This window comes from Hyperoodon ampullatus, assembly GCF_949752795.1.
Source record: "Hyperoodon ampullatus genome assembly, chromosome: 8".
In the NCBI taxonomy this organism is placed as follows: domain Eukaryota; kingdom Metazoa; phylum Chordata; class Mammalia; order Artiodactyla; family Ziphiidae; genus Hyperoodon; species Hyperoodon ampullatus.
In genome coordinates this window covers 114,914,432-114,934,639 of record NC_136921.1, presented here as the reverse complement: position 1 = coordinate 114,934,639, position 20,208 = coordinate 114,914,432, and the positions used below count along the sequence as shown (strand labels likewise).

General features: G+C 51.3%; 1 protein-coding gene across 1 annotated transcript in view; it reads left to right on the top strand.

Annotated features, from left to right (window-relative positions):
• HERC2 (HECT and RLD domain containing E3 ubiquitin protein ligase 2) overlaps nucleotides 1-15,631 on the top strand; it is a 222,286-nt gene extending 206,655 nt beyond the window's left edge. Inside the window, exons 82-92 of the mRNA XM_079710369.1 lie at nucleotides 117-256; nucleotides 2,764-2,951; nucleotides 3,673-3,870; nucleotides 6,441-6,524; nucleotides 10,018-10,159; nucleotides 10,289-10,483; nucleotides 11,136-11,248; nucleotides 11,883-12,073; nucleotides 12,928-13,033; nucleotides 13,354-13,566; nucleotides 14,702-15,631. Of these exons, the coding sequence (XP_079566495.1) occupies nucleotides 117-256; nucleotides 2,764-2,951; nucleotides 3,673-3,870; nucleotides 6,441-6,524; nucleotides 10,018-10,159; nucleotides 10,289-10,483; nucleotides 11,136-11,248; nucleotides 11,883-12,073; nucleotides 12,928-13,033; nucleotides 13,354-13,566; nucleotides 14,702-14,974 (1,843 nt within the window). The 3' untranslated portion in view covers nucleotides 14,975-15,631. The remainder of the gene's footprint in view (nucleotides 1-116; nucleotides 257-2,763; nucleotides 2,952-3,672; nucleotides 3,871-6,440; nucleotides 6,525-10,017; nucleotides 10,160-10,288; nucleotides 10,484-11,135; nucleotides 11,249-11,882; nucleotides 12,074-12,927; nucleotides 13,034-13,353; nucleotides 13,567-14,701) is intronic.
• The last annotated feature ends 4,577 nt before the right edge of the window (nucleotides 15,632-20,208 follow it).

Below are 20,208 nucleotides of genomic sequence, written 5' to 3'. Positions count from 1 at the left end.
GGCAGGCTGTGGTTTGTGTCTTGCAGTGTCAGTGTGGTGTCTGCTCCAGGAGGGTGGCACAGGGTGGTCACCAAGATGGCTTTGCACTCACAAGTCCCACGTTTCCTTGTGTGCAGGGGCAAAGGTGATTATCACAGGCTGGGCCATGGATCTGACGACCATGTTAGAAGACCGCGGCAGGTCCAAGGGCTGCAGGGGAAGAAAGTCATTGCCATTGCCACCGGCTCCCTGCACTGTGTGTGCTGCACCGAGGACGGTAGGTGGAGGCCCGACCTTGTAACTCGGAGGCGTTTGATCTGAGAGGCCGGCTCAGGGATAATACGCGTGGCTCTGAGGTGGAGGCGGGATGGGGAGAGTCATACTACACTCTGAAATCTTCAGCCCCTGGTGTTAACACCGGTGAACATGTTGTGTCTCGTGGCTAACAGAGCAGGCCTGACGCGGCTGTTTTTAGAAACACTCGCCTGCAAGGTTGGCCTTTGGCTGGCTCCTGGGAGCCTGGATTTCAGGAGGGCTCCCACCAGCCCTGATCGAAGGAGGCTTTGTTAGAATGTTTGCAAAGAGCGTGGTCTCTGCTGAAACCTGCGTCCTTCTGGGGGTCTGGAACTCGGGTACGTGCCAGGCAGAGTGCCTGCCTGACCTGCCCCAGTCAGCACCCTGGCACCGAGTCCCTTATGTCCCTGCTGGACAGCACGTCCCAAGGGGCCACAACTTGTTACTGAAGGAACTAAGTGTGTCTGTGTGACTCCACTGGGCGGGGACCCTTGGAAGCTGGCTCCTGGTTTTCTCTGCACTTCACCCACGTGCCTTTTCCCTTTGGTGATTTTGCTTTGTGTCCTTTCACTGTAATGAATGATAGCTCTGAGTATGATATATGCCGAGTCCTGGAGTTCTCCTAGTGAATCATCAAAACGGAGGGTGGTCTTGGGAACCCCAAGATAATGGCAAAAGGGAATTACGGATGGAGTTAAGATTGCCAAATCAGCTGACTTTACAGTACGGAAATATTCTGAATCATTAGGTGAGCCTAGTAAAATCTCACACACCCTTCAGTGGAGAAAAGGAGGCAGAAGATCAGTGAGAGAGATGTGGTGGAAGAAGAGGACGGAGAGATTTTCCAGTTACGAGAGGGTCTCAGCTTGCCGTTGCTGGCATTGACGGTGGCGTGAAGGGGCCGGGGAGTATGGTGGCTGCTGGAAAGCTGCCATTCCCCCAATTTTGCTCCCTTTAAAAGGCTTCGGTGAATTATATGAACACGTGCCCTTTAATTAGTTTCGATGAATGAGTTTCATATATGAATATGCAACTTCTGTGGCTTGTGGTGGGACTGATGTAGTTCTTGATGAAGAAACTACAACACACTTTTATTTCCTTTATTATAATTTTAAAAAATTTGAAACATATATATAACACACTTAGAGAACAGTTGCAAGTGTAGTACAAAGAACTTTTTCTTTTTCCATGTGAGAGATAGGTGATGCCGTGGTGCCCCATTACCCTGAACAAGTGTGTATTTCCTACAGTGACGGGCCCTGGGCTACCTAATCACAACATGGCCTTCAGTGAGAAAATACACACAGTTGTCACTCCACCTGACCTCCCTCTCTCTCCCCTCACAACACGGGCTCTGTCAGCCGTGCTGCTCTTATCTCTATTCTGAGACGACCCTCAGTCACCCCTCAGGGTCAGCCTTGTCAGTCTTCTCCAGTCTTCTTGGACCTTGACACTTTTCACACTGGTTACAGGCTGGTTATTTTGTAGAACATTTCTCAACTTGAGTTTGATGTTTCCTCAGTAGATGCAGGTTGCGCGTCTTTGATCTTAATTTATCCTGCATTCCTAATTCATTCTCAGTTCATCAGGGGACATGCATGTTCTCTTTGTCCCGTTACTAATGGTGTTAATATCAGTCACCTGATAAAGGTGGTGTAGCCAGCCTGTTCTACTGTGAACATCCTACCCTCTGTGTGGAAGTTCTTGTCTCTCGTGCACTCTGATTCCCTGCACCCGGCTGCACCTCTGCAGAGAGGCTCTCTTCCCATTGCACTCTGACCCCTACCCAGTGGCGTTAGGACTGAGTTCTCCAAGCAGAAAGGGGCAGGACACAAGCACACTGCCCTTGAGCATGCGGGCCTTGCACTTTGAACAGTGGTGCTTATGGCTTCATGGCACCCTAAGGAGTCTGTGGATTTGCAAGGCTTGTGATGTTTCTAGAGAACTAGACTCACTTCTGTTCTAGTCACCACCTTGCCATACAGTGGTGTTTCATGGTTGGGATCTAGTATGGTGTGCTGAAAAACACGATTCTCATCAGTGAGATATGAATGAGAGATTCCTACCTCACGTTTAGGACATGAATAACCATTGGAAGAACAGCATGTTCCTTTAAAACATGGATTCTGTTTAGTTAAAAACTGACTTTCTCTTCCTTTGACATACACAATCAATTTGGACTGTAAGTATTTACCATCTGTTTTGATGTTACTTGTTCTGATTAAGAACTGCTCCAGTTACGTGCTTAGTCCTGTGAACAGACACGGTTGGAAGAGCCGTGTTAGCAGCAGGGGAAGGGTCCTGGGAAGCCTGTTCCCTCTTTGAGTGTTGTGATTAGAGACATCTGGATCACCGTAAGGTTAACATTGCACAGACGACCGCCGACAGCCAGCTGGAGGGCAGCGAGGACTGTATGTGTGGGAAGATGGTGGTGGCTGTGCGTTCATTGGTGCTAGTATACCAGTCCTTGTTCTAAATCCACTGCATTAGGTGAAGTTTATACGTGGGGCGACAACGATGAGGGACAGCTGGGAGATGGAACGACAAATGCCATCCAGAGGCCTCGGCTGGTAGCTGCTCTTCAGGGCAAGAAGGTCAACCGCGTGGCCTGTGGCTCAGCACACACCCTCGCCTGGTCGACCAGCAAGCCCGCCAGTGCCGGGAAGCTCCCTGCCCAGGTCAGTGGCGGTTGGGCGAGTGGGCCAGCAGGCATGCAGGTTGTGACAGTTACGGCCTGCGTATTGGATTACGCGTGCGCACACTTGGTTTTCCCCTTATGCATTTCCAGAGGTGCTCTACTGACAATAATTTATAATTATTGGTAGTGGTAAGAACAGTATTTTTAAGAACGTTAATTATTCATGCCAGTCGACATTCTGTGTGTAATCAGTGTGTCACCTTTATTCAACATTTGATAAACTATATAAAACCATTCTGGTAGTTCAGGCTGCATGTTTTCTGTAGTAAATATATTTCTATACGCTAATTTTTTTTAACATTCTCCTTGGTTTACGTTTCTTGGCTCAGGCAAAATGGCCAGAATATTATTTTAGAAACAGCAAGATATATTTTTTTTTTTTTTTGCGGTACGCGGGCCTCTCACTGTTGTGGCCTCTCCCGTTGCGGAGCACAGGCTCCAGACGCGCAGGCCCAGCGGCCACGGCTCACGGGCCCAGCCGCTCCGCAGCATGTGGGATCTTCCCGGACCGGGGCACGAACCTGTGTCCCCTGCATCGGCAGGCGGACTCTCAACCACCAGCAAGATATTTTTAAACCAAACTCAAAAGTCATAGTGCTCCTCTGTTTTCAAAAACAGTATTTTCAGAATCTATGTACTATACAACGGCTCATCTGTGCGTTTGGCACCTAAGTTGACTTAACGCAGTTTCCATGTTTCAGGTCCCCATGGAGTACAATCACTTGCAGGAAATCCCCATCATAGCACTGCGGAACCGGCTGCTGCTGTTGCATCACATCTCAGAGCTCTTTTGCCCCTGCATCCCCATGTTTGACCTGGAGGGCTCCCTCGATGAAACTGGACTCGGGCCTTCTGTGGGCTTCGGCACTCTGCGAGGCGTTCTGATATCCCAGGGAAAGGTACCGCTCTGGTAGCAGTTTTTACTGTAGGTGATACTGGTATCTTCAGTAAGTTTTATCCAACAAAAATTCCTAAATTAGGAATATATTGAATACAGCTCATTCAGCAAACGTTCACTGAGCACCTACTATGTGCCAGGCTCTGTCCTGGGTACTTAGAATGCATCGAAACAGACAAAAATCTCTTCTCTTTTGGAGCGTTTGCTAAAAATGAAGAGTGTGGTGCTGCCTTTTCCCCCTGTAATCTCTGCTTCCCACCTCCCCAGAAGCGGGTTGGCAGAACTAAGCTTCCATTCTTGCAGTGCTCTCTGCTGTTCTGGCCTTGAGGCTTTATGGCAAATCCCTACTGGCAGCAGGAAGGAAAAATAATGGGATAATTTCTTCCCCAGGGGATGTCCAACAGAGGGACCCAGACGTTACAGATCGCTTAGATAGAAGTTCGGTACCAGGATATGTAGAAATTCTTGGCCGAAGGGTAGTTTAACAGCCTCTGAAAAGAATCATGAATGAAGGCTTCTGAAAGTCATGAGAGAAACTTTGACCCATTGACGTTTGTAATAATTTGAGCTTTCTAGAATGGAATGCCTGAAGTCATCAAGTTTCTGGCAAGCAGCTTGACGGGATGTCCTGGAAGAGGCTCAGTTGTTGTATGGTAGGGGGAATATTTGTATAGGGAAAAAAAAGCATAGAGGTCAAATTGAGGAATTCTAGTCCTGAAGAGTCTGATTCTGTGACATATATTGTTATCCAAGGTTATGGTCTCTTCTTTTTTTTTTTTTTTTTTTGTGGTACGCGGGCCTCTCACTGCTGTGGCCTCTCCCGTTGCGGAGCGCAGGCTCTGGACGCGCAGGCTCAGCGGCCATGGCTCACGGGCCCAGCCGCTCCGCGGCATGTGGGATCTTCCCGGACCGGGGCACGAACCCGTGTCCCCTGCACCGGCAGGCGGACTCTCAACCACTGTGCCACCAGGGAAGCCCCTGGTCTATTCTTAATGATAATAAAATTTAGATGTTTTGGAGTACTGTCCAAACAGATTTTTTTTCGGAATTAGCTTTATTTCCTAAAATACCTGGCCGAAGGAGACTGGTGCACACGTTTTATTTTTATGTGTGGCTTAGAGACACGTAGACAGTGATGAGGACTGTGGTAATGGTAAGAGCTCTCTGATGACCCAGAGCAGGAAAAAACTGTGGGCGGTAAAATCAATATGAGACTTTACTTCAACCATTTTTCAGTAATAGAAATGGCAAATTTGATTACTTTCACCGTTTTTTTTTAATCCCTCAAAGCGGAGGTGATAATAAGCAGTAAAAGGGGAAAAGCCTCTCCTTGTAGGGGGGAAACAAAGCGAGAGGTAGCACGTGTCTCACGCCGAGTGTGTGAGTGTCCTGCAGGCTGGGAGCGCAGGGCGGGGACGGCCGGGGAGGCTGAAAGGCACCCTCAGCCGCGGGGGTATCGGCCTCTCTTCTGGTCCTCGTTGGAAAGGACCGCCCCTGCTGGAAGTTCTAGGGAGTGGGTTTCGTTGGTGACTGTGGAGACCTGTTACCAGGGCCCAGAAGAGAGTGAGCCACAGGAGGGCGGGGCCCGGCGGGGCGCTCCGTGGGGAAGGCAGCGCGTGCCTCGAGCAGGGCCGGGCGGCGGGGAGGGCGGTGGTCCTCGGGGTGGAGGGCGTGCAGGAGTGCGTGGGGAGCGGCCTGCCTCTGTGGCGCGGGGGGTGTGTCTGTGGGCCCCCCGTGTGGTGGCAGCCCCTCTGCCCTTCCCGCCTTCACAGGTCGGAGCTCTCAGGCTCTGACCTAAGCTGGGGGGTGCAGACCTTGCTGTCGGCACCTCGGGGCCCGCCCTCCGCCCCTCCCCCAGCCGCCCTGTCTCCAGAAGAGAGCTCGGTCGTCCGCGCGGCAGGGACCTGGGGCCGCCACCGGTCCCGCCTCCTCCGGGGGTCTGGACCCTCCTCCCGTCCTCAGGCGCGCGCGCGCGCGCACGTGTCCCCCGCGCCCAGGCCCCCCCGCCGGGCACGCGTCTCCCCGGGTGAAGTCGGGGCCTGCTGCCTTCGCTTGCCGTCGTCACCCTGGGTTTTCCAGGTGTCTTGCCGTGCCCGGTGCCCATGAGTCCCCTCCCTCGCTGGCTTCGCCCTCCCCGTCCCGACCCTGGCCCGCTCCCCGGCCCTGCTGCGGCTTTGTGGCCGGCGTCTCTGTTGGGACAGCAACGCGGTATACTTAGTGCCTCAGTCCTGCCGCTAGCGGACTTGCGGTTTGGCTGGGAAACCTCAGTTTTATGTTTAACCCTCGGAGCCCGGCCTGAGCCCTCGCTTGGAGCAGGTGGTCCCCGGGCTCTGGCCCTCGCTTCTCTCTGTGCGGTGCGTGCCGGGTGCCCCGTGCCTCCAGATGGCAGGCAGGGGGCGCTGCTAAGCACTGGCCCTGCGGGCTGCCTGAGCCTCTGCGTGGGCTTGCGTGTTGAGGCCAGGCTACCGCCCTGGGCCACCCCATGACCCGACAAATGGAGTTTTGTGATGTGGAATATCTGTGGGTAATACTTTCTGTATCACATTCTAAATTTTGTCTGTCGTGTTTTAGGAGGCGGCTTTCCGAAAAGTAGTACAAGCAACTATGGTGCGAGATCGCCAGCACGGTCCCGTGGTGGAGTTGAACCGGATCCAGGTAACAAGTGGAGATGGCTTTCTGTTCTTAGATGTGGCGGCTTTGTGGTTGTGAGTCCTGTCCCCGCAGCCGGGGGCAAGTACTCGTAGCAAACCTTCTCTCATGCCCCTGCTTTAGAGAGCGAGGTGCCACGTGTGTGAGACGTCCAGTGCCGAGACCGCCAGGTGGCAGTGTTAGTGGTTTTCTTTGTAACAGAAAGAAGAAAGGCTTACTTCAGATAACCCAGAAGCACAAGTCCAGATAAGCAAAAGGGGAAAAGTAAAAATGACCCATATTTCCACCACATAGTGATAACTGCTGCTAACATTGGGGGGGGAGGGTGTATCTGTTGGTTGTAACCCGAACTGGATGACTCTCTTTTGCTACTGGCTGTCTGTTCCTCTGAATGCATTGTAATAAGCACCTCCCCGTCCCATGCTGTAGGGCCGTGGGATTGTTTACGCCAACCAGCTGCCCACGTTGATTTCTCTGCTGGGGGCTAGAAGGCTCTGCCTGCTTTTCTAGGGTACAGCAGGGCCCGCTGGTGTGGCTCCAGCTATGTGTGTGTCTTCAGTCTCCCCCTTGGGTTAGGTTTTGAGACGCAGAGCAGGGTCCCTGTTCCCGCCAGCCTCGTACCCCCCCCGGCTCTGATGGCTGCTGACTTTGCCGGTTTAATAGGCCAGAATCACGTACACTAAGACTGTGTCACAGTAGTCATCGAAGGAGTGAAAAGTAGACTGTCTCTGAATTTGTACTGCTGCCAAATGTATATAAGCTTCGAGCTAAAAGAATCAATTAAAACCAGAGGAAACCCAGCACTGCTGATGGCGTGTGTGCACTTGACATTTCCCAGGCGAGCGAAGTCGGACCCACCTCTTGGGGCAGGAGCAGACCCTGAAGAGCAGACGCTTTGTCCCCGAGCCGTAGTGTCGGCACGTGGTGTTTACCCTGATGTCGCCTGTATGACTAGACTTTCTTCCAGAGCTGTTCCTGGGGGCATTTTTAATTAAGGCATCAGGCTCTTTTCCTTTGTCGGAGAACACATGTGACCATGCTGATGGAAGTGGTTCCTTCACCGACGTCATAGTGTTTAATGTGAAGCTGGAGGTCAGTCAGCCCATTCCACACACAAACGGGCTGTTTAATTAGGGTCATAAAAAAGCTTTTATTTCCCCACCTTGGAGGATCATTTTGGTTTGCTCTACATTATTAGGGCGTAAATACTAAAGTTCATAAGTGAGGAAAGCTGATCATCTCATTCAGACAGTTGGGCGTTCCTGGATTGCAGGCCTGCCTCAGCTGTGCACAGGCACCACGTTGGGGCCCGTGGCCCAGTGTGGGTGTCCAAGCCCAGGGGCCTTGGCACCAGGGAACCTGGCTAACCTGGAGTCCACACCAGGCACATTTTTCAGTCATTGTGTGCTCGATGTCTCTTCTTTTCTCATCTTGGCATCCCCAGCACAGTGAGTTATGAAAACGCTCGGTGCGTGTCTGAAAGAACAGAATAGGCAAGGAGACAAACAAATTTATATTATACATTTTTTAAAGGGCGTCTAAACAACCTTCAACGCAGCGTGCAATGCTCATTGATGTCACAGGGGCCACTCCGGGCTACCCAGCGGTCCTCAGGTGCCAGACCCAGGTTCCCTTCAGTTCAGGGTTTCAAACACACTCTTGAACTTGGGCAGGTCCTCCACAAAGAGGGAGATAAAGTAGAGCAGAGTGGTGGGGGGGACATTCTGTGACCCCACGTTGAGCGCAGACACCAGCAGTGACCCAGAAGGGTGGTGAGGGCATCCTCTTCCCTGTGCTGTCCCGAGGCTGTGGCCTTCTCTCGTGGGGATGCCCTTGGAGACATTTTCTTACTGTCGGAAGTGCTATAGAGACACTAGAAGTAGGCCATGTTCTTGGAGGGTTTCTCTGTGTTTGAATTTGATTTCATTTTGTAACAGGATCTAAAAATCTGTCTACATTAAAAACTTTAAATGTATTGCAGATAATGCTTGCTCATTTCTGCAAATTTAGAAAATTCAAATTAAAGACCATTAAAACCACCTATATTCCTGCTGTCCAGAGGTGTCAGGTACACAGCCCTGTCCTTGCAGTGTCCTGGCTGTGTTCACATAGCCATGTTCCTTCACAGCAGCTGAGAGCATCAGTCTGTGTTAAGTGGCACTGTAAACGGAGGTGGTGTGGCCTTGGGTGGGCAGCAGGTCTGTGTCTTACCCCTCACGTAGGAACACATCCTTCTTCCTTTCTGTAGCTCCCTCTCCCCTGGGGCACTGTGTGCCTTAGAGAGCTGCTGTTAAGGTCAAATGAAATGACCTATGAGAACGTGCAGCTGACTGTGTGGTGCACAGGAAAACTCACTCCACGGGAAACTATTATTATTATTGTCATTGTCCTTATATTTTTAGTCCTGAGAATGGTAATTTATGCAGTGAGGAGAATTAGCTGTCAAACTCAACCTAGAACTCACGAAGCAGTTAAGGATGGTGAGAGTTTAGCCGGAAGAGTCCAGTGAAAGTACGTTCTCACAATCGTGTTTTCCTTAACTTCTCATTTTGCAGTCATTTCAGACTGAGCTTCTTGGGTGATTCTGAAGCACAGCCTAGGCTGCAGCTGCAGGGTTACTGAGGCCACACTGAGTGAGGGCTTGAGGGCCATAGTTATGATCTGTTGGGGAATCTTAGCTTATGATGAGAAATACAGGTGGGACAAGTGATCATACTGGGAGACACAGTGACCCCAACAGTTGAGCAGGGTCCGTGCAGGTGAGGAAAAGAAGGGAGGAAGGCTCCGTCCTGGCCCAGATACTACAGGCCAGGTTTGGTCTCAGAGCCCCTGGGGGTGGCCCTGCCAGGGCTGATGGTCTGCTCGGAGGGCGCTTTCAGGGCTCCTGGCCGCGTCTTCACAGAGACCGTGGGCAAGGTCACAAGGCGTGAGGGTGAGCCAGGCTGCAGCTCCCGCCCGCCCGGGCTGCTGCTGTCCTTCCCGTGGTCTGTGATTTCTTGAGGGCGTGTTTGCTTAGCCACCACCGTCCTGCCGTGCTGCGTGTGCTGGCGAGCGCGCCCCGGCCCCATGAGCACAGCGGTCCAGCAGGCAGCCTGCATCAGGGGAGGGAAAAAGAGGAGCTCAAGGCTGGTCTTCGGGGTCCTCAGCAGGCGTGGGGGAGGAGGCGAGGACACGGGTCAGTCCTGGGAGGTCCAGCAGCCCTTCACGCGCGCACAGGTGTGCTCGGGGGGTTGTGCTTGAGCTTCCTGGGCGCTCACGGTGGCTTGAGGTTGTAGGGGCCATGCCGCACGTCTGGGTGCTGCTTGCTGTCTGTAGGGTCTCCTGCCCCCGCCCCCCGCTGGTGACCAGGACAGGACAGGCGAGGGTACTGGGAGGGGTGACCGGCCGCGGGGCCCTGCCTTGGAGGCAGGGGTTCCAGGGCCGGTCGGCTGCCGAAGACGGCACCTGTGTGCTTTCTGCTGTGGCCCCTGCTCTGTATGTTCTTTGTCTCCCTCTCTAGGTCAAGCGTTCAAGGAGTAAAGGTGGCCTCGCGGGCCCTGATGGGACCAAGTCTGTCTTCGGGCAGATGTGCGCTAAGATGAGCTCATTTAGTCCTGACAGCCTCCTCCTCCCACACCGCGTCTGGAAGGTCAAGTTCGTGGGTGAGAGCTTGCGTGCGCTGAGGGGCGGTGGTGTGATGGGTGGTGCGAGGAGAAGTGAGCGGCCCCCAGCCGCTCCCCAGGGGGCTCTGGCGCAGTGACCGTGAGCTGCCGACCCTCCTCTCCCCCCAGGTGAATCTGTGGATGACTGTGGTGGTGGCTACAGTGAGTCCATAGCTGAGATCTGTGAAGAGCTGCAGAATGGACTCACCCCGCTTCTGATCGTGACACCCAACGGGAGGGACGAGTCGGGGGCCAACCGCGACTGCTACCTGTTCAGCCCGGCTGCCAGGGCGCCCGTGCACACCAACATGTTCCGCTTCTTGGGTGGGCCTCTTGCGTGGGCGCAGTGCTGCGGCCGTTCAGCTGTGTGTGCCCTGTTAGCTTAATGGCTGCTGTGTCTTGGGAGTGGTGTAGCTGTTTTAAATATCTCCTTTTAGCTTTCTCAGTGTGTAGCTGCAGGGACATGCAGAGCTGGACCATTAGCCGCTGTGTGCTGAGGACCAGAAGGTGCCTTTGGCCCTCAGAGGATCTGAGATAGCACGTGTCTGCATCTTAAACGTATCTGAAACTTGGGGTCAGATCATAGGATGTCTTGATATCTGGCCACCTGTTCGTTGAGGTCTGTGCCCATTAACTCACGGCACTGCCCGCACCTCTCCAGGCACTGCGACCGCCTCCTTGAGAAGCTCTAGCTGTTGGCTTTGCCGTCAAAGGATGGGCCGCTGTGGCTACAGCTGCTGCTGGAAAGACCAGAAGGGTTATAGACTCACCCGTAGGAGCAGAAGGGAGTGATGAATTCAGAGTAGGATATGAGGTTTGAAGGACAGACCTAAGTCTGTGAATCGGGGTAACGTTGGCTTAGAAGGCACTGAGGCCCCAGTGAAGAGCTAGTTAGTCTCCGCTGTGTTGCTGAATGGACTGGACGTTCTGTCATCCGTTCCAAGTATCTCCTGTCTCTTGTGCTTCGAACGAGCAGGTGTGCTACTGGGTATCGCCATCCGGACCGGGAGTCCTCTGAGTCTGAGCCTCGCCGAACCTGTCTGGAAGCAGCTGGCTGGGATGAGCCTCACCATCGCAGACCTCAGCGAGGTAACCTCCAGGAGGGAGAGGGCTGAGAGACGTGACACGTTGTGTGCCCAGCACAGGCCGTGGGGGGCGTCCCCTGGGGTCTGGTTAAGAGGCACCGGCTGTCCCGAGGCGCCGACATACTCGCAGGTGGTAGGGCTGCTGGCCGTCGGCCGCCTTCTCGTAGCAGAGTCGGGGTGTGGACACAAGGCCAGTCCGCTTCTAGAGCTTGACGCACCAGCTGCTTGCGGGCTTTGCCACTTGTACGGTCACGTCCGATAAGAAAGCCCTCTGTCTTTCCTGTGGCACAGCTGAGCCCGTGGGCGGCTGGGGGGAAGCTGAGGCTCCCGGGGCCTCCCTAGTTGTGGTTCCCTTGGGGCCACGAGTGAGGTTGGGACCCTCTGGGAGCCGCGCCTGCTGCGCTCTCCGTGAGTGGCTTTAAAGGCTTCCTTGTCACACGTTCTTTCTTCAGCTCCTCGGGTAACACGCTTCCCCGCTGCCCCTCTTTCATTTCCCGGCACGCGTGGTACACCGGGAGCCCTGCCGTATGCCCCAGGCAGGTGGAGGCCTCGCGCGACCACGTGTCGGGTGTGAACTGGGGCCTGGGGTGCGGGAACAACCCCAACCCAACAAACGGACTCCCTTCCCCCCTTGTAAGGTCGATAAAGATTTTATCCCTGGGCTCATGTACATCCGTGACAACGAGGCCACCTCGGAGGAGTTTGAGGCCATGAGCCTTCCCTTCACGGTGCCCAGCGCCAGCGGCCAGGACATCCAGCTGAGCTCCAAGTACACACACATCACCCTGGACAACCGCGCCGAGTATGTCCGGCTCGCAATGAACTACAGGTGCGTGGTCGTCTGCCCTCCAGTATTTCAACTCGATAAGTAGCAAAAATAGCAGGAGATGGTTTGCTTGGGTGGCTGCGTTCTTTCCACAAGTAACATTTAATGGACTTGGCTCCACTGTGATCAGGGTCGGAGTACTTATTATTCTCACCCGAGATTCCTGGCTCTGATCAGAATACCAAGGTGAAGAGAACCCCCCTGTTTGGGGACTGTCCCAGCAGAGGTCACAGGCCTCTGTGCGCCACCCCTCCGTGAGCAGGGCTGTGTTTGGGGCGTCGCCACCCCTCGCCTGGCCCTCGTGCCACCGTCAGTTGCGGTTGCTGCATGGCCTCTACCTGCCGTCTGCTCAGTGTGCTCCTTGGGGGCCTTCCCCTCCAGAAGCACCTGGCTGGGTGTTGGGATGAGGCCCCGCGCGTCAGGTGGGCTTTGCTTGCTGGGCTCTGCCTGAGGCCGGTCCTGGCAAGTGTCTTGTGCCGTCCACCCATGGTCCTTTCTGTCTCGTGCCCTAACTCGCCAGTCACCAGGGCCTTGGACGCGGCATCTGCTTCCGGGAGGTTCTTACTGTGGGTGCTGTGAGGCCTGCTCGCTGCCTCTGCTTGTCGGACTCCGGCTCCTTCCTGGGAAGCGGGGCGGGGGGGATTGAGAATTGCGTCTTGGAACGCGTATAGCCGTAGCTAGTTCTTGAGGTCGCATTCTGTGTGCCAGTGAGATGGCCCCACTCCGGGAGAAGCTCTGAGACTCTGCGTCTGCACAGCACACACCTGGCTCGTCTGTGTGGCGAGGCTGGGTTGCTATGAGCGGGACAAGATCTACGTCACCAAAGACAGAAGTGCAAAGCGAGTGTTTTCTTTCAGACTCCACGAATTTGACGAGCAGGTGGCTGCTGTTCGGGAGGGGATGGCCCGAGTCGTGCCCGTGCCCCTTCTTTCTCTGTTCACCGGATATGAGCTGGAGACAATGGTACGCCCGCCGCCTCGTGCCGCCGCCCTGCAGTGCCTCCTCACGGCCATCCACTGAGTCAGTGCCCCCAGTTCACCTCTCCGTTAGCTCTTGCACTTGGAGGTCTGAGATAACGCTTGTGCCTTTTGGGTGAAGTAAGACGTGCCCAGGGAGCGAGTAGCCCCCGCCTCCCCCGCCCAGCCCCGGCCCGCACACGGCGGGCCACAGCGCCTGTCCTCCCACCCATCCCCTCGGGCCTCCCACGCCCGGGCCTCCCCACACCAGCGCTGGGAGAAGGGAGTGGTGGACCCTGTGCTGACGCAAAGCGTGTCCCTCCGCAGGTGTGCGGCAGCCCAGACATCCCCCTGCATCTTCTAAAGTCGGTGGCGACGTACAAGGGGGTGGAGCCTTCCGCGCCCCTGATCCAGTGGTTCTGGGAGGTGATGGAGTCCTTCTCCAACACCGAGCGCTCCCTCTTCCTTCGCTTCGTGTGGGGCCGCACGAGGCTGCCCAGGACCATCGCCGACTTCCGGGGCAGAGACTTCGTCGTCCAGGTGCGGCCCCGACACACCCCGCCCCGTCAGCCGAGGGTCGTGTTCCTCGCACGCAGCCCTGCCCCCGCTGGGAAGGCGAGCAGGTCTCTCCTGTTACGTGGTTTTCCTCCCCCCCGGAAACAAAAATGAAAAACACGTAACTTCTTTGGTTTGACAGCTCAAAATTCTATGACTACAGGTCTTGGGTACCACTGCCTACTTCTAAAAAGTGTACCTGGCCACCACCAGAATACACTGCCGTTATGTCAGCGTATCCTAGATTGTTGAGCACACACATCACTTAAAGTGTTTATTTGATTCTCTGGTTGAATTAGGTGAATCACTGAGTAATGCTGCTTACTGAGAAAAATCAGCGCTCATCAGATCGAGTTTTGCTTTGAGTTCTGACCCTGCGGTCCGTGGTCAGAGACAGTCTCTGTCTACCTGCCAGGCCCTGGGGGTGAAATGACCTGATTCCCCACTGCCTACTCTCAGCTGACTTTGCCAGTCGCAGTGCTGAGGGGTGGAGTTTACCGCAGAGAGACAGATTGGAAGTCCACTCTCCCGCATGTTTGTGGTGGGGGGTGGATTCGGGGACGGCTCCTTGCCCAGTGCAGCCTGTCCTGGGCCTCTGGCCAGGGTTACAGAAGTAGTCACCTTTGAGAGCGTGTGTAGCTTTCCTCTCAGAAGGGAGGTCATTTGTGGGGTTTGTCCACAGTTCTTGCTGGCTTCCTAGCATCTTAATCCGTTGTGGTTGAAAGCGGGCTGATAGATTCAGGGAGAGCTTCCCCACATGGGTGATGGCTAAGCCCGTGCCTTTGCACCGGACCCCGTGTCAGTGGGTCTGGGGTCCCACCTTGTTGACCGGGGTTGGGTGGAGCCATCTGACTCATCTCACAGCATTGGTTTGTAAAAAGCAATTGTCACAGTAACCAGTTGCTATTTTTTAATTGAAAGTCCTGGGAAATAATAAGTTCCTTTTTATTTATGAAATTGGATAGATTTTGTGTTTTCTGATATTTTGTTATTTTTAGCCAACAAAGTATGATGCTTTATGTGAATGAGAGTCAAGAGTCGAATGAACATGATAAAATAGATGGTAGGTTTACCTGTCCTTGTACATAGTCTCTGATTATTTCACATATTTCATTAATAGGTATTGGATAAATACAACCCTCCTGACCACTTCCTTCCTGAATCCTACACCTGCTTCTTTTTGTTGAAGTTGCCCCGGTATTCCTGTAAGCAGGTGCTAGAGGAGAAACTGAAATATGCCATCCACTTTTGCAAGTCCATAGACACCGATGATTATGCTCGCATAGCCCTCACAGGAGAGCCGGCTGCGGATGACAGCAGTGACGACTCCGAGAACGAGGATGTGGATTCATTTGCTTCAGACTCTACACAGGATTATTTAACAGGACACTGAGGTGGAGAAATGCCATCCATCACAAGACACCGCGAGACTGAGCAAGGAGGCAGAGTGCTGCAGTTCAGGCTGCAGGGCGTGACGTGTGCCATGAGAAGGGTTAGCCCTCTGACGTGTGGGAGCATGATCAGAAAGTCAGCCTCGCATGTGGAGACTTAAAAGGGGCTTCTTACCCACAATGCTGCATTACATGTAGGACTTCTGCGTTTACTAAAGTGTGTAAATGTTTAATATAAATAATGAATTGCAGCGTCCCAAAAATGAATAAAAAGCCTTTTTCCCTGTGGGTGCAATAGATTGTTTTTTTTCCCTTCCTTTTAAGTGTCGTGCATTGCCTTGATTGTACATTGGAAATACTGTGTAACAATTAAATCGTATTATAAATATTTCAATTAATTTTCCTCGGAATTTGTTTATTAAAAGTTTTTTGAACATTAAATGATCAGTATTACTTGAATGCATCCAGAGGTTATTTAAACCAAAATCAAAACAAAAAGGCCATCACCCCCGCTTTCCTCCCCAGGTGCACATGCTAGCGTACGCGGTGTGTGATTTGAATTGAGGCCTTTCTGTGAGCAGTATCATAACTTCTATCATGGAAAGTACTATATATAATGTTTGTGTCATGTATATGCCTAAATTTTAATTCCCTATAAATAAAACATCTGTCACAAAACTGTAGCTGAACTTTCTTATGTGGTTAGACTAGCACTGGTGGATGTGCTGCCACCCCAAAATAGATTAGTGTTTGATGCAGCATTAGTTAAAGCCATTCCAACCTAGTTCGACTTTTTTGGTTACAAAACCAAACTCACTGCAGTGACAAAGGGAGTGGTCCCCAGGAGACTGGAAGGGCTCCGGGGGAGCAGCTAGGGTCAGGAGCCTTCAGCGTCCCTCCCCTGTCCTCCACGCCGTCTGCCTCTGCAGCCTTGGTTCCTTCCTGTGCCATGGGCCTGGGGGCAGGGGAGTGTCTCTGGTCCAGTCGGCCATGGAGTAGGATTTGAGCTGCTTGTTCCAGGATCACGTGTGTGGTAGGCTCTGCAAAGTGAAGGACTGAGACCCCAGGAGGGACATTGGCGGCGGGCCTAGTGCAGTGGAACTTGGGGTAAACGGTATCAGATGGAGGCAAGCGGTAGGTATTTCACGTGGGAGACTTTCTTTCCTCGGGGATTCAGTGTGTCGCATTAAAAGATCCAAAGAGAAATTTTTTCTGGGAAATTATTCATGACCAAATTGGTGAACGTTCAGATTAGCCCTTTTTTCAGCTTGTCTCAAAATTTCCATAAGCTGTGAGGTGTTTTTTTAATCACCATCCCTTTTGTTATTAGTCAGCTTTGGCTGCATAACAAACTACCCCCAAAGTTGGTGGCACACGAGAAGCATTTATTTCTCTCTTTGTGCATCTGGGTTGGCCAGTTTTGGCCGCGTGGCTCAGGACTGGGGGTTGGGTAGGACTCTGCTTCACATGCCCTTCTGACGACGACCCAGGACGAGAGGGCAAGCAAGAACAGGTGCAGCCTGCGCTCAGGCCTGTATTGTCCCCCCACTCTCAGGATCAACAGGCTGGCAAAGGTACCGCCTCTACAAACAGTGATTTCAAAGTCCTGTTCCAGGAACCTGGAGGTTCCTGAGGCCCTTTCAAGGTGTCCCTGAAGTCCTCCCTTTTCCAAACTACATATCTGCATAAGGCCAAAGTTTCTTCATATCCTTCGATCAAAACATATGGTTGTCCCTTGATATCTGCAGGAGATTGGTTCCAGGACCCCCAAGGCTACCAAACTCTGTGAATGCTCAAGTCCCTTATGTAAAATAGTGTAGCATTTGCATATAACCTATAGACATCCTCCCATAAATACTTTTATAAATTTATTTATTTATTTATTTTTGGCTGCGTTGGGTCTTCGTTGCTGCGCGTGGGCTTTCTCTAGTTGCGGCGAGCGGGGGCCACTCTTCGTTGTGGTGTGTGGGCTGCTCATTGCGGTGGCTTCTCTTGTTGCAGAGCACGGGCTCTTGACACGTGGGCTTCAGTAGTTGTGGCTCGCGGGCTCTAGAGCGCAGGCTCAGTAATTGTGGCGCACGGGCTTAGTTGCTCCGCAGCATGTGGGAATCTTCCCGGACCAGGGCTCAAACCCGTGTCCCCTGCACTGGCAGGCGGATTCTTAACCACTGTGCCACCAGTGAAGCCCCCTCCTATATACTTTAAATCATCCCTAGATTACTTATAATACCTAATGCAATGTAAATGCTATGTAAATATTTGTCAGCAAATTCAACTTTTGCTTTTGGGAACTTTATAGAATTTCTTTTCCTGACTATTTTTGATGCGAGGTTTAGCTGAATCCGCAACTGTGGAACAATAGTGGAGGGCCAGCTACGGCAGTTTGCGGACTGCAGAGGCAGAAATGAGAATCCATCTATCTTAAGCCAGAGTAAAGAGACTGATAAAAATGTAAATACCATTCTCACTAAATATTTTTGTTTTGAAAAATAATTTCTCAAAACAGTATCCATGTTAATAAGTAATTGGCTTGTTTTTATTTTAAGATGAATAAATATTCTAAAATTTTTCAGTTTTACGTACTAACATCTTTGCTGTGTTAGTTTCTTCCCTCTACCCCCTGCCATCTAAGGGTCCTTGTGGGACTATTAAAAAATTTTTTTTTCAGTTTTAATTTCTAATATGGTAACTACTGATAGATAAAATCCAGGTAAAAATCATTGAGGATCCTAAAGAGACTTTAAGGGTGAAAAAGTGTCCTGAGACCAAAACTGCTGCTTCTCAGGGGGGAAGCTGCAAGGTCCTGGCAGAGGGTGGTCCCAGGAGGAGCAGATGCTGGGACAGCTGCCCGCACACAAGCTTCACGTCCAGGATCATGGCCCTGTCCACGAGCATTTGCATAAGACACACTCACTGTGAGCTCCTTTTTTGTTTACCTTCAGGAATCCTGGAGGATTCTCTGTTTCCTCTTTCTTCTGCTGTGGCACCGCCATGACCCCAGGCCCAGCTTTTGCGTCCATGGTGCAAGTGCACACCCAGTGGAAGCCACCAACTCCTGGTCCCCTGCTCTCACTCTGCTTTAGTTGGCTTGGATGGCAAGAGCCCCTTGGAGGGATGATGATTTCTCGAAGCAGTGACACCCAGTCCCAGTGTGGGACACTGGAAACCTGTAGTTGACATGCAGGTCCTAGAGGAGGGCATGCTGGGCACTGTATGTCCTAGTCCTGGGACCAGGCCCCTGCTCTCTAATGGCTGGAGTGGTGCTGGTGGCGTGCCGCAGGGACACCTCCACCTGGGTGAGGGGTGTGAGGGCCAGGCCCTCCCCAGCGCAGGGAGCTGGGCCAGGTGGACCACGCCCCAGCCACTTTCCAAGAGTTTTTTTTTCTTGTTTTTTTTATACACAAATGAGACTTTCCTCTGAGGAATTCTGAACAATGAATTTTCCTCTAGCTCATTACATTAAAGAAAAAAAAAAGACTATTAAAGCAGTTTTAGACTCACAGCAAAATGGAGCAGAAGGTACAGAGAATTCACATATGCCCCCTGCCCCCAAGCATGCACAGCATCCCACGTTATCAACCTCCCCACCAGAGCGGTGCATTTGTTAGGATTGATGAGCCTGCATCGACTCACCACTGTCCCCCAGAATCCATAGTTCACATTAGGGCTCACTCCTGGAGGTATTACATTCTATGGATTTGGACAAATATATAATGAAGTGTTTTCATCATTTTAGTATCACACAAAATAGTTTCACTGCCCCCAATATCCTCTGTGTTCTGTTTTTCCGTTCCTCCCTCACCCCAACCTCTTTTATTTCTTATTATCTTCAGTTGTGCCTTTTCCAGAACCTCATATAGTGGGCATCATGCAGTTTGGAGTCTTTTCAGATTGGCTTCTTTCACTTACCAATGCATTTAAGGTTCCTCCATGTGTTTTCATGGCTTGAGAGCTCATTTCTTTTTAGTGCTGAATAATATTCCATTGTCTAGACACCACAGTTTATCCATTCACCTGTTAAAGGACATCTTGGTTGCTTCCAAGTTTTGGCCATTATGATTAGAGCTGCCATAAACATCCGTGTGCCAGTTTTTGTGTGAATGTGTTGTGAACTCCTTTTGGATAAATGCCAGGGAGCACAGTTGCTGAATGGTATGGTAAGAGTGTATTTAGTTTTGTAAGAAATTGCCAAAGTATCTTTCAAACTGGCTGCCCATTTTGCATTCCCACCAGCAATGAATGAGAGTTCCTGCAGCTCCACAGGTCATTACGCTTTTAAATGCCTTAAAATTTTTTTAAATTTTATATTGGAGCCTAGTTGATTCACAATGTTCTTTTAATTTCAGGTGTACAGCAAAGTGATTCAGTTATACATATACATGTATCTATTCTTTTTCAAATTCTTTTGCCATTTAGGTTATTACAGAGTACTGAGCAAAGTTCCCTGTGCTATACAGTAGGTCCTTGTTGATTATGTATTTTAAATATAGCAGCGTGTACATGTCAATCCCAAACTCCCAATCTATCCGTCTCCTCCACCCCTCCCCCTGGTAACCATAGGTTTGTTCTCTAAGTCTGTGAGTCTGTTTCTGTTTTCTAAATAAGTTCATTTGTATCATTTTCTTTAGATTCCACATATAACTGATATCATATGATATTTGCCTTTCTCTGTCTGACTTATTTCACTCAGTATGACAATGTCCAGGTCCATCCATGTTGCTCTGAATGGCATTATTTCATTCTTTTTAATGGCTGAGTAATATTCCATTGTATATATGTGCCACATATTCTTTATCTGTTCATCTGTCGATGGACATTTAGGTTGCTTCCATGTCTTTGCTGTTGTAAACAGTGCTGCAATGAACATTGGGGTGCATGTATCCTTTCAAACCATGTTTTTCTCCGGATATATGCCCAGTAATGGGATTGCTGTGTTGTATGGTAGTTCTATTTTTAGTTTCTTAAGGAACCTCCATACTGTTCTCCATAGTGGCTATATCAATTTACATTCCCACCAACATTGCAAGATGGTTCCCTTTTCTCCACATCCTCTCCAGCATTTATTGTTTGTAGACTTTTTGATGATGGCCATTCTGACTGGTGTGAGATGATACCTCGTTGTAGTTTTAATTTGCATTTCTTGAATAATTAGCAATGTTGAGCATCTTTTCATGTGCCTGTATGTCGTCTTTGGAGAAATATCTATTAAGTCTTCTGCCCTTTTTTTTTTCAATGT